At 41.7% G+C, this 17,809-nt stretch overlaps 1 protein-coding gene across 1 annotated transcript in view; it reads left to right on the forward strand.

Moving 5' to 3' along the window:
- The first annotated feature begins 9,661 nt into the window (after positions 1–9,661).
- The window catches only part of LOC142938499 (voltage-gated potassium channel subunit beta-2-like), a 125,689-nt gene continuing 117,541 nt past the window's right edge, over positions 9,662–17,809 (forward strand). The window contains exons 1-2 of the mRNA XM_076081714.1: positions 9,662–10,002; positions 11,054–11,097. Coding sequence (XP_075937829.1) covers positions 9,662–10,002; positions 11,054–11,097 — 385 coding nt within the window. The remainder of the gene's footprint in view (positions 10,003–11,053; positions 11,098–17,809) is intronic.

Below are 17,809 nucleotides of genomic sequence, written 5' to 3' on the forward strand. Positions count from 1 at the left end.
TCTCATCAGTTCAGAGGTCAGAACCGCGGCTGTGCGACTCAACCATTGTCAGTCGTGTTTCTGTAGATGAGAGAGCAATCTTCCGTACTCCACCACGGTGGGGAGGATCTCATTTTGGGAGGATTTCTTTTATTTTGTTTGCTTTCTCTCTTTTACTAACCCACACACACATATAGCTTTAAGCTAATGTAGCTCTGGGGTTGCGCTAACAGCTTCAGACACGTGTAGATAGCGACCTCTCTTTTGTCTATTGCCATGTTAGAGTCCCGCGCCATTTTGTAGTCTCGCGAGGTGGTCACGTGCAAACTCCATTTTGGTAGTTTGGCTTATCTTCAACGTGTAGTTCCACGCGACGTAGCTACGTTTAGATTACGTCACACGTTGTCTGAGTGGTTGTCTCACCTCTTCCCCACAGACACATGCATGCACACACTCACACACACAATCTCCCTCTTAATACAGTTTGTTGATTTTAGATAGCGTGTTCATGAATGTATAGTTTTGTTGTTAGTTTTAGATATTAGTTGATTAGATCATTATTATTGGAACTTAATAAACTGTTATATTTTAAAGAGCAGCTGTCTGAGATTACTTTGTGCATGTATTGTGATAATAGCTGGATATGTGGTCTGTTGCTCGTACTCAACACCTTCACTTTCACTCTGGATGTGTAAGAGTACTCAGACTATTGACATTGTGAGTGAACACTAATTATGAGACTTAGTTTATCGTTTGGTTATTGGTCCCTGTTCACAAGGTGGTGCCCCGTTATTGTTAATAATCTTACTGACAATAATAATTCTATTGATGTCAATAATTTAGTTTTCTTATATTCTGATAACTCAAACACGCTCCTTTTCGTTCCCAACAGAAGTGATGAAAGGCATTTTGATTTAAAAAAAGTTGAGGTAGTTCATGTCAAGATTAAGACATATTGCCGGTAACGGTATGTTATTTTTCTTTAGTAATTTGATAGCTTGGTTTGCAGAACTTAAGTTCATTCTACTATTTGAATACAAAAAAACTGAAAAAAGCCCAAAAGAAATGTATTGTTTATGTGAGAAACTTGTTAAAAATGTTTTCCCCTTTTAAAAGCTACAGATAATAACTTTGAAAATAACTTTGCGATATGTGCTTAAACTGTCACTATATCCTGACAGACAGATAAGCTGTAAAAAAGTCAGGTTCCTCTACCTCCTATTAGTGCTCCAAATGGCATTTGCAAGATTCCAACGCACCCAAAGAGAAATAACTGAGCTGAGGATTCTCTAATTCAAGATTCTGGTCCTGCATTGCCTATTTCTCACCTCAGACACCTAATTTAGTGTACTGTTAAGCTGTAAAATAAGAGAGTTAACTCTGGCCTGTTTTCACAACTGTCAACTGGCAGCCGTGTAACAAACATCATTTCAAAGCTAAACAGTACACTAACACATGTTTCTGAAAATATTTGAGGTGAGAAATAAATAAAGTAACAGAATATTGATTCATATTTGGTAAACTCTCTATAGTTTTACAGTTAAATTGGAATTAACAAGTAGTGATTGACAGCTGCGTTACAGACTCATCGACTTGGTTGTTTTTCTGCGGGCGTGGTGGAATCTTGCAATTAGGAGCACTAAAAGAAAGCAGAGCAATCTGTTTTTTCAGTCTCTCTTTCCTTTGAGCAAATATGATAAAAAGGTGTTTTTGTAAAAGTTAACTGCTGCTCTAAACTGCTGTGGCTTACCAGTGACGAGGTGTACCAGTACAGGTGAGGATCCCAAAAGAGGAGGCACCCCAATCACACGTGTACACAACAGACACACACGCGAGGGTTAAGAACCAGGGGTACACCAAACTACACAGCACACGAAGAGAGACACCAACACCCGGAGGCACCAACCCCACCACCTTGGTTTAGCAGCACCTACAGGGACAAGGAACACAATTTACAAAAGGCTCTGGTTCTCGGAAAGGAAAATCAAAAAAATAAGAAAAGACAAAACAACCAAAATTAAAGCGGCGAGCAGCGATGAACGGGCCCTCGCAATCTGCAGCGCGTCGGGGTGCCGGCGGAACTCCCGCCTGCGAGTCCGAGAACGTCAGCGACCGTCGGACGGCGCGTCCGTGAGCGAGACGTTTTTAATCCCGCGTGGACCGCCTGATGCTGGAAATGATGCTTTGCAAACAGTCCGATGCTTCCTGTATCCTCTGCCTGGCGCTCCAGAATGTGTGCAAACATGCATCATGCGTCAAATGTAAACCACATTGTGTAAAAGTAATGTAAATTGGAGGAGTTTGTCACAAAACGCAGATTTGCTTTGGCCAGCAGGTGGCGCTGTGAGTACTAGTGAAAATAATCTTGTAGACATCCTCAGGCCATGAGTGTTATCAAGCAAGTGAAGTTTGAGACTGTTTGGAACAAGTCCAGCTGAGTTACATCAGCTTTTTTCATGGGGAATCACGTAAAGTAGCCGCCCGCTACGGCTAAACGATTCCGTCAAACGTAAAGCTTTTGATAACTTTTAATCACAACGGTCTTGACATGGTACTGACAAAATTTAAAGTGGATCTGATGAAGTCCCTAGGAGGAGTTCGTTAAAGTATAGCGACTAGAAATAGGCCAAAATCTATGGAAAAATGACACAAATATCAAAATGACTGACTTACGGTAGGGTTTAGAGCATGGTCCCAAGAGACTTATATTTAAGTCTCCATAATATACATGTGACTACCAAGTTTCATACATGTAGCTGAAACGTAGCACTGGGGCTGCTCTTTTGAAATATTGTAGGGGGCGCTATAGAGGCAATTTAAAACGGACAAGCCTAAAACCCATATACACTGTCTTCCTATGACATATGACACATGTACAAAGTTCCATGAGTTTTTGAGCATCCCAACCCACTAAACCATCAGCTTCCTTTTTCATGGCGAACGATGAGTCGCCACGGCAACAGCGTTCAACTAAAGCGCACAATATTCATGATCATGCATCATCAATGTCTTTAGGATATCCTTACCAAATTTGAAACTCATCAAGTCACCTGGCTAGGAGGTGTAAATAAAAGTATAAAATATGACATTTCCTTTAGCCAGTAGGCGGCGCTATGAGTTATTGAAATATTTTCAATTGAACTATGTTCAAGGTTGAAGTATCATCATGCATAAGAAGTTTTGTGCGGATTGGATAATGTACCTTGGAGTTATAAGAACTTATTTTTTCAAAAACAATGAGGCAAAATGGCCGCCACGCCACGTCAAGGTTCTTCGATGAAAGCGCGCGATTTTGATAACTTTTAATCACAAAGGTATTAAGAGCATCCTGACCAAAGGAGAAGTTGATTGCATAAATTCTCTAGGAGTTCGTTAAAATACGAAGGCTGAAATCTGCAAAAAGTGACAAAAAGCACAACTTCGCGGGTTCACTGTAGCGCCCCCTAGTGGTTGAATGCAACACAAATATCAGGGTATGTTACAGCATGCGATGTGCACATATGCTGCAAATTTTGGAATTTTAGGACAAACGGTTGAGAAGTTATGTGTAGTGATATTTAGCCACGACCCTAAGAAGTTTATTGGTCCATATCTTTTAAACGCTAAGAGGTATCAGAGAGCTTTTGATAACTTTTGATGAGGTAGATCCAATAATGATCCACAGCAAATTTGGTAGCAATCAGACCCAGCATGTAGGAGGAGATTGCAAAAATGTGTTTTTCACTAAATTCAATATGGCGGAAAATCTAAGTAGGCGGAGCTTAGGGGTCTGAGAGGCTTTTTTTTTAGATCTAGCGGTGACGGACATGTATGTCGAATTTCAAGTAAATCGGAGATACTGGCCGAGGGGCGTCGCCGGTCCGACTTGTAGGGGGCGCTAGAGAGCCATTTCTTTACACACAAATATGCAAATTATGGCAGCAGAGTTTTTACACCAGACCTGACAGGTGTGCAAAATTGGTGAGTTTTCATGCATGGCAAGTACCCCTACAAGCTCCATCCCCACAAAAATAAGAATCATAATTAAAGCTGCGAGTAGCAATGAACGGGCCCTCGCATCTTCCAGCGTCTTGGGGGTGGCGGCGGGACTCTGGCCTGCGCGTCCGTGAGTGAGACGTTTTTAATCCCGCGTGGACCGCCTGATGCTGGAAATGATGCTTTGCAAATAGTCCGATGCTTCCTGTATCCGCTGCCTAGCACTACAGAACACGTACATTATGTAGCTCTATATCAAGTGTAAACCACATTGTGTAAAAGTCACGTAAATCGGATGGTGTTGGTCAAAAAACGCAGATTTCCTTTCGCCAGCAGGTGGCGCTGTGAGTATTAGGGAAAATTAGCTTCTAGACATCCTCAGGCCATGAGTGTTATCAAGCATGTGAAGTTTGGGACCGTTTGGAACAAGTCCAGCTGAGTTGCATCAGACATTTCCTTTAGCCAGTAGGCTTTGCGGGTTTACTGTAGCGCCCCCTAGTGGTCGAATGCAAAACAATTCTCAGGGTATGTTACTGGATGCGATGTGCACATATGCTGAATATTTTGGGTATTTAGAACAAATGGTTGAGAAGTTATGTGTATTGATATTTTGCCACGCACCTAAGAAGTGTATTGGTCCATATCTTGTAAACGAAAAGAGATATCAAAAAGCTTTTGATAACTTTTGATGACGTAGATCCAGCAAAGATCCACAGCAAATTTGGTAGTAATGGGACTAAGCATGTAGGAGGAGTTTGCAGAAATGTGTTTTACACTAAATTCAATATGGCGGAAAATCTAAGTAAGCGGAGCTTAGGGGTCTGATTGGCTTTTTTGTAGCTCTAGCTCAAGTGGACATGTGTGTCACATTTCAAGTCATACACTTGACATGGACATACAGTACTACTGGCCGAGGGGCGTCGCCGGTCCGACTATTAGGGGGCGCTAGAGAGCCATTTCTTAACACAGAAAGATGCATTCTTTTTCAGATGGCTATATTCACCAGGCCTGACAAGTCCCCAAAATTTGGTGAGTTTTCATGCATGGCAAGTCCTCCAACCATGCGTACGTTTACCCAAACGGGTACAATATCAATAGGGCCTTCGCGGCCCGACGTCGGTAGCTCGGGCCCTAATAATAATTCCTACAATTTCAATAGGGCCTCGCTGGCCCGACGTTGTCGGTTGCTCGGGCCCTAATAACTCAGGTGAACTGATCAGCCAGGGGGATGATCAGCTAACTAATGTAAATAAATCAAATGCCAGAATAGGCCTTAACATCCCCTGTCACAGTAAAATGGCTCAAGCTAAAAAGAGGTTTTTCTATATTAAAACAAAGGTGATGCTGACGTCAACATCCCGAAGCCGGGGCGCAGTGCTGATAAGAGCAGCGTCAGACCCTGTAGGCGACGCAGCGCAGCAGGGTAGATCAAACCCGGTAGGCCAAAGCCGTTAGTCAAAAGCCGTTTAGGCGAAACAGCGGTAGGCAAAACACCGGTAAGCAAAACAGCAGCGTCCTTAAACGTGAGCCGGGTTAGCTGTAGCCGCCGGCGGTGTTCCGCTCGAACTCAGCCAACAGTCCCCGATCAGGCAGTATTGGTCTGCTCCAGAAGGGGGGAGGAGGGCATGTAGCGCTGCTACCGCGGCGACACAGATCCGCAGGTGAGTCACCTGTGCAGGACGAGGGGAGCCCCAGAAATAGTCTGCAACAGTGGTATAAGTCCGGGAAACCGGAAGCGGGACACGCGTTTGACGTCAGGGAGGAGCTAAGGGAATCCCTGTCACATTTATATGATGCCCACGCACCGTGATTGGCTAGGGATGGCCTTGCAATTAAAGGGATGACAGCAAGGCCAAAAGCAGTGACAAAAGCTCCCTTCTGCTACATTTATGTAGGACTGTAATGATGGCTTCGTACCATCATTTTGGGGAGTCTCCTGATTTTAATATATAGTTATATACTTGGCATATTATAGGAGTGAGGTCATTCACAAAGGCGTTGTCATATTATCCAGCAAACCCGTCTGTTTCCTGTGATTTTTTTTTTTAGCAATGGTTTCTTTAATTTAGTCTTGTGTGATGGGATCTACTAATTTGGTTGCTTCATCACTTGACATTTTGAGGAGTTTATTTTTTTTCAATTTTTGTTCTTGACCCTTATATAATTGTTTGCAAAATAATCAGATATTTCCCTAGGGTGAGTCTCAACACGGTTAGATTCAGGGTGTCTAATTTTAGTAATTGCACGATTGGATTGGTTTTTCCCAAAATGAAAAGTCACAAACCTGATGGCTTTATTTCCCATATCGTAGTATTTTGTATTGATATACCTAAGAGCTCCTTCTGCCTTATATGTTAGTGCAGTGTTTTTCAACCTTTTCTGAGCCGCGGCACATTTTTTACATTAAAAAGATCCCGCGGCACACCAACAACCAAAAACGTTACAAAATGACACCTTTTAGCATAATACAGCAGATATGCCAGGGGTGTCAAACTCAACCACAGAGAGGGCCAAAATAAGAAATTGTGACTACGTTGAGGGCCAAATAGAGTCACCATCTAATAAACAGGATAGAAGGGATATTGGACAAAGTGCAAAAATAATACATGTTTAGGTAGGCTACATTATTGTATGCATACCAGAGCCAGATGTTTGGCATCTTTTCTTGGCTGCCAGTTCATTAATATCTGGGGTTAGGTGTGGAAACCCTCAAGATGGAGTGATGGTGCATCAGTGAGACGACTCCTGTGTGGGTTTGTGTTCATCTTCATCACAGAGAACAGCTGCTCACACAGGTATGTGCTTCCAAACATGCAGAACGTTTGAGCAGATGTAGGCGGAGTTAAGGCATCGTTTCGGGGGTGAAGCTTGGAAACAGCAGCGCCCTCAGAGTCACACTTTGTCTTCAGTGTCATTACACTGGAGGTCTATCAGCTCCACAGGTGCTCTTTCCACGTCAAATGCAAACAGATTGCTGAGCAGTTAAAATTTTAATTTCTGAGCTGCAAAGTCGGCAAATCGCCGAGTGATCTCTGTGCCAAGTGCGCCCAGTTTATCAGCAAAATGCGCAGTCGGGAACACAGTGGTGGACACTTTCACTGCATCACACATGTCTGTGATCATACGTCCCCATCCCTGAAGCTGCAGGTTTAGCGCAGTGAGATGCATCGTTATGTCCCACAAAAAGGCCAGCTCACATCGCCAAGTTTCTTTCCTGAGCTCTGTGGTGTGGCGGGCCGTTGTACCGAGGAACGGATATATGCTGACAATTTAATGACAAGTCTCTCAATGTGTTGATGCTTGCTAGGCTTTTCATCTGGGTTAGAATGTTGTCCAGGGCCCAGTTCAGAGTCTGCATTTTTCCTTTTCAAATATTTCTCCATCGCTGCTCGTCTCGTCCCGCGCGTCATTTCATTCTACTGTCCTAAATGAACACTGTCATTACTGCGCTACCTACTGTCACCCACTGGCATGGAAGAGTATTTATTACTTAGCCAGACACTATATTGCAGCTCAGACGCTCAACAATGGCAAAGTATTTGCAACAACTAAATAATATTTCTTTGGACTCATTAAGTGAAATTGGACATTTTCCCACGGCACACCAGACGATCTCTCACGGCACACTGGTGTGCCGCGGCACAGCGGTTGAAAAACACTGTGTTAGTGCCTCGGCCAACTGTAGTCTAACGTCCTTTAGCTTTCCTATGTTTGTTATGTTCCCTCACTATTATTTTTATTTCAAGTTCCAATTACTGTTGCTTTGCAAGCCTTTATTTCTTTATTCTAGATGCTACAGAAATAATCTTCCCCCTCATCGAGGCCCTACCAGCATCCCATACTGTTGAAGGAGAAACATCACCGTCATCATTAATGGCAAAGTACTCAGATAATAATAATAATAATAATAATAAATCAATTTTCTATAGCGCTTTTCTAGATACTCAAAGACGCTTTACAAGGCAGAGACAAACAGAACAAAAAAATAAAATAAAAAATCAGATAGATCTGATTGTATTTCTTGTTTAATTTCAGTGTCTGCCAAGAATTAAACATTGATCCTCCAGTACCTAAAATTATTCTCTAGACCTAAATTCATTTTCATAACAACTGGGCCGTGGTAGGTAATTGTGATTTGTTCAATTGTGCTTTCTTTTACTCTATGTGGTCTCTCTTTGACATGCAAACATAGTCTATCCTCAAGTAGCTCCTATGTACTTGGGACTATGTTTGTGAAGTCTCTCTCCCCAAGGTGAAGATGTCGCCAGACATCCACTAGACCTAACTCATTCATCATATCTGATAAATCCTTAGACAACTTAGACTGGGGTCTTATTATTGCAGGTAGGTAATTTGGTGTTCAATATACAATTAAAGTCTCTTCCTATAAGTATAATCTCTTCGCCTTTATTTGCAACGAGAGCGCCAATATTCTTAAAGAAAAGTGGGCAGTCATCATTTGGGGCATACACATTTAAGATGGTTATCTTTACGCCCCCAATAGTTCCAATCACCATAACATAACGGCCCTCCCCATCTTGGAAAGTGTTCTCATAACTGTAGTACACAGATTTACTAAACAGGATAGCTACCCCTCTTTTCTTCCCCTTCCAACAGGATGCACTATAGACCAGGTCAACCCATTCTCTTTTTAGTTTTAAATGTTCTAATTCAGATAAATTTGAATTCAGATAAATTTGAATTAGGGCTACAGACCACTGCAGTTTTGTTAATTGCCCTAGCATTTTTTGCTTTTAATTGGGTTGATAATTCCTCTTATATTGTAACTGATGAAATTTAGATAAGCCATAGTCTCTACATGTTATTATATGTTCCCTAAAAAATAGAAATAATAAAAATAAACTTAAGCTGCATAAACATTAACATTCTTGGGTCTATAACATATGTCAAGGAAAATATGGAAATAGCATGAATAATACAGAACTGAACTTCCACATTTCCAATCAGACAGTGGTTAAATGCTAAGCACCAGTGCTGAGTTTACAGAGATGAGATGAAGTAGCCAGAAGTGGGGTTGTAAATGATAAACTTGCACTGGGAGCCGATATGAACATAATTGGGACGGATATAAGAGAGGTTGTTTTTGTTTATGTCTTTGTGAGTGCGTTGTGGTTGGGGAAGCCTCTCTGTCACACTAGTCTGAATGAGGATAACTGCGACTGAGGGGTTAATGACAGGTGGGGCCAGTAGGGGGAGCAGTCACGGGAAACTGTGCTTTGAGGTGGCAGTGTAGAAGAAGAGAAAGGGGTGTGTGTGTGGAGAGAAGTCAGTCTGATAAAAGATGACAGTCCACGGCTGTTTAAAATGTGTAAAAGATTTTGAAAATCAATTTTGGTCAACTCAGAGTGTTGGAGGGCTGTATCGTTGATTCCCACATGAACGATAATAAATGTTAGCATAGATCTTGCACTGTTTTAAACAGCATTGTGAACGTGTTCATCCACACTAACAGGAAAGCTTCACATACTTCACACACCCATATTATTCAGTGTTTGCACTTTAATAATGCAGAGACAGAGCAGACACCATGAAGCACAGGTGTGATTACAAGCCATTTGGCACATGGCAGTGGGAAGGGTTGAGTTGTGTTAGGATTGTCCTGATAATTGACCGAAGCACTCAGAACAACAGAGAAACAGGTAATATTTATTATAACACCAGATTGTGTTTTGTCATCAACTTCTAGATGCCCAAGCCTGGAGGCAGTGGAGGGGTGCCCCCTGGGAGTCGGGACAGCAGTGGCATATGTCGAAGCAGTAGCGTCAGCAGTGGGAATAGTGGATCTGGAGGCAAGATACTGTCCCTGTCATCCATGAGTGAGAGTGTGCACAGTGGCCTTAGCTGTTTCTTGTCAGAACAAGCACTGGAGCAGGAAGAAAAGCAGCAGCGCAGTAGCCAGTTAGCAGAGTTTCAGCGGCTGAGAGAGGTTCGTGCAGCTGCTCAGCTCAAAAATCTGGAAGATTTTCTTAGAATGAACCATGTTTCACTCAGGGACAGCATGGCTTATTCCACTGGCATGATATACAGGTAAGATGAATATTTATTAAATGTATCCTCATACAATGGTTCTTATGACATCTCACAAAAAGTTACTCCTCATTTTTCGTGATCTATCTACCGTTTCATCTGCTTGCACAGCAACAAACACAGCATCTGACACCTGATGGCAACTTCCTCCTAAATGCTGAAAATGTAATCTAAAAGTTCATACTTATAAGCCCTTTTCTGCATTATCAACACAACCAACAATTGCTGTTTAAGCTTCTCTTCTATTTCCCTGCAAGATCTCATTGATGGTGGGAAGTATAAAACCTTACTCAAGCCTTTTTGATATTATATCCCATTTTTAAAAATGTACGCGGGTCTATTGGTCCATGCCTTGTTTTGATTATAAAGATATGCAATATGTTTGTATCCCAGCTTATTTGAAGTGGTTAAGTCTCTCTTGAAAATGTGATCCATCCCTTCTCAAAAACTATAGGCCTATATCTAAGCTGCCTTTTATCTCCAAACTTTTTGAGAAAGTTGTTGCTAAACAGCATTTTGCTGTATAAACTTCATGCAACATTTCAGATAAATGTCAATCTGTTTCCGTCAGAAGCCTTCAAGTCTCTAATGACATGGTGATGTCTTCTGATTTGTGTAAATGAAGGTGAACCAAGGTGTTTTTTTACCTTGCTGAAAATGCCAGGCTCTATTCATGCCGGGCGGCTAGGAGTGCTTGAGAAGCGAGGTGTTTTTTCAGTTGAGAACTGTGGTTGCATCTGGTTGATATGATACGAAATATCTGCAGTAAGTTAAAATGTTAGCAAAAGGTAAAGTACTTGCTGCCCTAGAACTATAAGCATGTGTGCAATATGCAGCACATTTTGCCAGGGGGAAGTTTCTTAAATTGCTACTTGTGTTTGACTGATCAATTGCAGATGTATTAAAATCCCGGCCAATTATGATATGATGGCCGGCAAGTGCATTTCATTGTGCTGCTCAGCAGGATACAGCGGTAGTACTGCAACTAATTGATAATGTGATGCTATATGATTTGCTTTTCTCACTGGATTGTGATTCTTTTTGTCAACAGAAATCTGGGCAAATCGGGGCTGAGGGTGTCCTGTCTTGGATTAGGTGAGTGTGGCATAAACATCTACATTGCCCATCTACAATGACAATTAGACTATCAAAGTAAAAGTTTACTTTATTGTCAATTCTACCATATGCATAGGACATATCAAGGTTAAAAATGCTCTTGGTAACACTTTATTTGGATAGTGAATCTACAAAAACATTCTAGATTATTTGTAACATTTCAAGAGTTTATTAGTTGAGATTCAAAAATTCAACTGTTTGCTTTTTTGTAGATCTTTTACAGATTACCTATTGAATGTATGTGACAGTTGATGAAGACCTACAGGTTCTCGCAATTTTTTAGTTGAACTTGAACTACTCACTCAGTCTATGCAATACAAATGTTTAACAAACATTAAGTACACTTTTATTAATCTTTGTTGAACATTCTAATGCTCAACTAATGTACAACAATGTATACAAATACGAAAGCTTTCACTCACATGTTCATACACTGGTTGAGTAAACATTTTTTTTATTTCATATGAATGCCGTTAAATTCTCATGAATTATTAATCTTCTCATTCAGCAAATGTTCAAGACTGTCTGTTTTGATATTCAGCCAACTACAGTCAAACTTTTGATTGCTTTTAACTCAATATCATTAATGTGCTTATAAACCATGAGTGGACAATTTGTTACGGACGGTTTGTTCTGGACCCAAACGCAGACACCGGGACAGCAGAGTAGGTGAGAAAAAAGGGTTTTTATTTGGCTTGTCTGTGGAGCCGGTGGAACATGCAGGTGGAGCAGCGAGGCAGTGTGTGCGGCGGCGGCTGGGCAGCGACGTGGCACGGGAATCGCTGAGGCAGAGGGAAAACACAAGTTAGTTGTAAAGTCAAAAAAGGCTAACTTGCTCTAAGAATAGATTCAAGCTCAAAGGGGGCCGAGGTTGTAGCTACCACTGAGCTGAAGGAACAATCTGGTGATCAGACTGCAGGAAGCCGGGGTATTTAAGCTGAAGGTGATGACGGTCTAATTGTTGGCAGGTGAGGAGATGAGCCCAGGTGCCGGATGATTGCAGCCGCGCTCAAGCCACACACACACACACACAGGGAACAGAGGGGAGACGAGCTGAGGTCACAGTGGAGCCGTGTTCGCAATTGCCCCATCCATATATTGCATTCTTACACCTTTTTTTCAACATGAAGTTGATTGTCAGTTGCATAACCAGCATTCATCTGAAGATTTTCCTTTGGACTACCCAAGTAAGACAACTTGAGTCCACAGACTACTTCCATTGTCTGCAAGAAAACATTAATGGGAGAAATGATCAGAAACACAGATAGTTTTTATCTTTCCACACCCTGCACCTCTGTAATATTAGAGAAGTGAAGGTATGGGATAAGGGGGTAACAAGTTGGGATCTTACAAATAACGTATACTGTAGGTACCCAGTAGTTATTTTTTAACCAATGGATACCTATTCTATAATATGGCTGTTTGGGAGGAACTTTGAGATAATCTATATTGCAGTTATTTAATTTTCGTACCCATTCTATTATTATTACAAGGTACAGTATGACCACAGAATTAAGGCAAAAAACTGGATGTTTCAAGAATGGTGGGAGTGATATCTTCTAAATCACTTCATACATCTGATGGGATTAAATTTCAAAATGAGCCTCTTACCAAAAAAATGCAAACTACATTGTCTTTTTATAACTTCAGGGCACTTAAAAATAACAATGCAAAAAAATATGGGTAAAGAAGTTTCAAAGTTCCCAAGTTGCCGATTGTGACTCAATGGTAGAGCGGGTCGTCTTTCAATCAGAGTCCATGTCAATGTGTCCTTGGGCAAGACACTGAACCCCAAATTTCTCCCGTAGGCAGTGTACGGTGTAGTCCTGATGGGTAGGTGGCACCTTGCATGGTAGCCCCTGCTATCAGCATATGAATGGGTGTGAATGGGTGAATGGCATGTAGTGTTAAAGTGATTTGAGTGGTCGGAAGACTAGAAAAGCACTATACTAGTACAAGTCCATTTACCAAGTACAAGCCCAAACTTTTAGCCGTAAGCCATCACCAACATTTGTTGAGGTTAGCACATTTAACCTAAATAAAGCGGCTACTGGGGCCTCAAGAGTAGACAACAGCACCTGGAGTTAGAGTCCCCAGGAAAACTAAATAAAAAGGTTGATATGGGTGTAGATGTGGATATGGGTAGTGGTAACACAACAACACAGAGACGTGGATTGTGACTCTGCATGAACAATTTATTTCACACTAGTTACTTTAAAAATCAAGTCAGGGACAGGTTTATTCAATACATGATAAAAGCACAACAGTCCAAAAACAAATTAATGCCAACTTGCCACTGAAGCTAGAGAATAAAAAAAACAATCGGTCCGTTATAAAACACCTCAGAATCCGTAAGAGCCAGACATGCAGGGGGCCAACAAAACCATACAATAGTAACCAGCTTGACAATGTACACATTCACCACATCACACCACCACATGCAGCAAAGAGAACGGCAACATACCGGCAAAACAGCAGTGGCTATGACAACCCTACAAAAGACAAAGATTTAAAAAATCAGTTAGTACATATAGTACGTTTACTAAATAATTTAGGACTACAATGCAGTATCTGGAAACACAGATCTGGCTCAGCTTTGAGTGCTATCTCAAATCAACTGCCGCATCGACCTCCAGTTCCTGCCGTTGCCGCCTCCGAGCCGCATCGACCTCCAGTTCCTGCCGTTGCCACCTCCGAGCCGCAGCGCCCTCCAGTTCCCGCCGTTGCTGTCTCGGAGCCGCGGCGACCTCCAGTTCCCGCCGTTGCCGTCTTGGAGCAGCAGCGACCTCCAGTTCCTGCCGCTGTCGCCTTCGAGTCGCAGCGACCTGGGCCAGCATCCTGTTCCCCGGAGCTCCGACTATGAGAGTCCGTGTCCGGAGCAAGTTCGGCAATCCGGCCGTCCGCTGGAGCGTGCGTGTCCGGAGCAAGTTCAGCAGTCCGGCCGTCCGCCGGAGCACCTGTGTCCAGAGCAACTTTGGCAGTCCGTCCGTCTGCCGGAGCACCTGTGTCCGGAGCCCTTCTGCCCGTCCGGCCGTCCGCCGGAGCACCTGTGTCCGGAGCCTTCTGCGGCCCTGTGGCCGGGCAGATCCAGTCACCCCTCCTCCGGACCCCCTCCGCCCACCCTGGTTGGCTTTCTAACTGTTGGGATGCTCTAATAGAGCGCTTACAGCAGATAATATGGTTGTAAGCTGTGTGGAGGCAATAAATATGATCTCAATTTTGAATTTAGCACAATTAAAAGGAGAAGATCTGGAAACATGCTAATTTGCATTCTTGCCAAGAGTTTTATTAGAAAGTTTCTCATGTCTGGCTCTGTCAAAATGTAACAAAATCCACTTAAATGCTCACTAATCAGCATTTTATATGTAATATAACACAATTTGAGGTGAACATGAGTTAGACTTTATACAACATTACATTTGTGTTACACTAAGTCTGACTGATGAACATGATTTTGGATCCAAGGAAGACTAGCTGGTGCCAATGGGGTTCCTTTTTAAATAAATGAATAAATCAGTCGATGCAGTGGTCACAATCAAATTAATTACCATGGCTGTTTTTTTATGAGATGCTAATGTAAGTTTGAACACTACCTAAGACCTCTGGTTGACTTCAAATTGTTTTCATTAAATATTACAGTTACTTACGCAGGAGCAAAGTCTTCGACACTATCTGGCTGAAAGGCTTTTTACCATATATCCCTTTCCAGTTTATTCTCTTCCCAACATCATCATTGAACATGCGGGCAAGGATGTTTCATGTTTTGTGTCATGGCCCCCTATGGTTGCCAGGGAAGGAATCTAAAATTAAACAAAAAAGTACTCTTAATATCTGATACTTTACAGAATGTTTTTTAAAATACATTTTCATCAAACAGAGTATTATCCAGTGTGTGAAAATCGTTTTTTTCAAACCCAGCCCTAATAAATAATAAAATTAAAGCTGCATTGATCGGGCCCTCGCAATTTCATGCACGTCGAGGCTACTGGCAGGACTCTGGGTGACGTGGCCATGCATTTCTGTGACCATCATACACTGCGTGCACGAGTTAAACGGTGTTTCCTGTGTCGACAATGGCGTAGCCAGGTAATTTTGCCAGGTCTTAAGCCTTGAATGTTTTGAATGTACCTCCGAATAAAATCATAACTCACCCTGTAAAAATCGACGAAAAACTGAATGTGTGTGAATGCGCTTCAGTGTTAGTGACATAACAGACTCTCAAAGTAAATGTATGTCTCAAAAACCGACTGTTTGTGCAGGTAGCTCTGACAATCACTACTGAGAGACTCAAAGCTGGAAGAGTTGAGGAAAAATAGGAGCATGTATAGTTCCATGTGGAAAAAAAACATTTTTGTACAGAAATAAATGTAAGCCAAAAGGTGAGCCAATGTAGAATAATCTATCATATAAATTAGGCCGGGTGCAGTTTAATTTTATTTAACAAACTTCACTTTGCATTAAAGTACTTTACATTACGGCCTGGCTCCAAAACGAACAAAAACAATAAAATTTACTATTAATGAAAATTCCACGTACAAGCGTGATTTGGAAACCTTTTTTATCCAATTTCTGCTCTCCAAACATCTTAGTTTGCACATATTTAGATCAGAGAAGTCTTTTTCTGGGGTTGTGGCCACAAACACAGTGTTTGGGCAACTGTAATTATAAAATCCTGCTTAGGGCCATGGTTATCAGTAGGTGGCACTATGACTGTGAGTTAATATTGGCATGCAGAAGTCCTAAAGTCATGACAGTCATCAAGCATGTCAAGTTTGGGTCAGGTTTTACAAAGTACAGTCGAGTTACAACAGCTTGATGGATGATGGCGAACCATGTAAAATGGTCGCCACACCACGTCCATGTCGTTAGATGAAACCTCAAGCTTTTAGTAACTTTTAATCACTAAGGTCTTTTGATTGTTTTGACCAAATTCTAAGTTGATCTGATTAATTCCCTAGGAGGAGTTCGTTAAAGTACAGCGCCTGGAAATGTAAAAAAAAAACATGAGAAATTCATACAAAATTCAAAATGGGTTTAGAGCATGGACCCCATATACCTTTTTTTTTAAGTCTACATGTGATACATCTGAGTACCAAATTTGATACATCTAGGTGAAACGTACTGCGAGGACTGCTTCGTCGAAATTTTGTAGGGTACGTTATCGAGCCGATTTGCCACTCTGAAGTAATACAAACTTATTCAGTGTGGCTTTGTGGCACAAAGGCAGTAAAACTGCCTCTGCCAAAGCACACTGACTGTAATCCTGCGGGCTTAATAATTGTTGGAATGCTGTTAAGCATTCCAAGTATTGTTCTTCGAATCTTTATCCTTCTTTTTAATATTTGTTGGAATGCTGTTAAGCATTCCAACTATTGTTATCCTGTTTCTCTTTATTGTAAAGAATAAAGATTTGAAGAACAATAGTTGGAATGCTGTTATCTTTAGAGGATCCCCCACACACACACACCCCATTTTATAATAAAAGCCCCACAGAATGAATTCTAACTTAAATGCTTGTGATGAAGCCTGTCATTTAATAACCTCTGTTTATGTGTCAAACATTATGATTATGTCTCCTCTCCCCCACCCAGCCCCACTCTTTCAAAATAAAAGCCCCATGGATTAACTGTATTTAAACATTAAGTTTCAAAATTAGGCTTTTTTGTTGAAATAATGAATGCTCTTACTAATACTGCGACAACTACTACTACTGCTGCTAATATTTCTAGTATTACTACTACTGCTGCTGCTACTACTACTTCTACTACAACTTTTGCTGTTGCTACTATTACTACTGCTATTACTGATACCATCAATATTATTACTACCACTACTGCTATTACTACCACTACCACTACTACTATTACTTATACTACAACTGCTACTACTGCTATTCATGCTAGTACCAGTACTAATACTACTACAGCTGACTGCTATGACTGCTACGATGACCCCTTCCATCTGGCAGGAGGCTGCGGTCCATCAGAACCAAGACCTCACGCCACACAAACAGTTTCTTCCCGTCCGCAGTCGGGCTCATTAACAAAGCCCGGGTCCCCCACTGACTCTGTCATCCCCAGGACATTTCCTTCTGGTCTCTCCCCTGCACATCCCTGTTTCTTTATTGTTGGAATGCTGTTAAGTAGCTAATCTTGTCCTTGTCGTAGACAAATTACTGTGGAATCCCACAGATTTACACATTTGACACAGAAGCCTGTAATTGAGAGGAAAACCAACTTTCTGCTCCATAGAGACCAATGTTAAATTTTGCTTCAAAAACATCTTCCACAGAACACGGTACCCCATTTCTAAATCGCCAGTTCAGCCACATTTTTTACACTACAGACACAATTTTTACAGGATCTGTTCTTCAACTCATCCTTTCTCTCATTTATTAATATAGGAGCTACGGTTATGGGAGTTTTGAGGATTTGTTTGAGAGGTGTTTCCCTGTTTTATCTCCATTAAAAGGCTGGAGGCACACAGCTGTTCATGATTGAGCTCATTAGTGAAGCTGATAAACACACAGACTCACAGACTCTCCAACAGGTGCTTCCTCACCATGGCAACCAGTTACACACACGCAGGCTCTCTCTGTCTGTCTCTCTACACACACACACACAAGACTTGGAGGCATTGTACTCCTGTCTGTCTGTCTGTCTCACTCACTCAGTCCATATAACTGTCTGTC

This window comes from Anarhichas minor, unplaced genomic scaffold (genome assembly GCF_050575085.1).
Source record: "Anarhichas minor isolate MPS153535 unplaced genomic scaffold, ASM5057508v1 ptg000086l, whole genome shotgun sequence".
Lineage (NCBI taxonomy): Eukaryota > Metazoa > Chordata > Actinopteri > Perciformes > Anarhichadidae > Anarhichas > Anarhichas minor.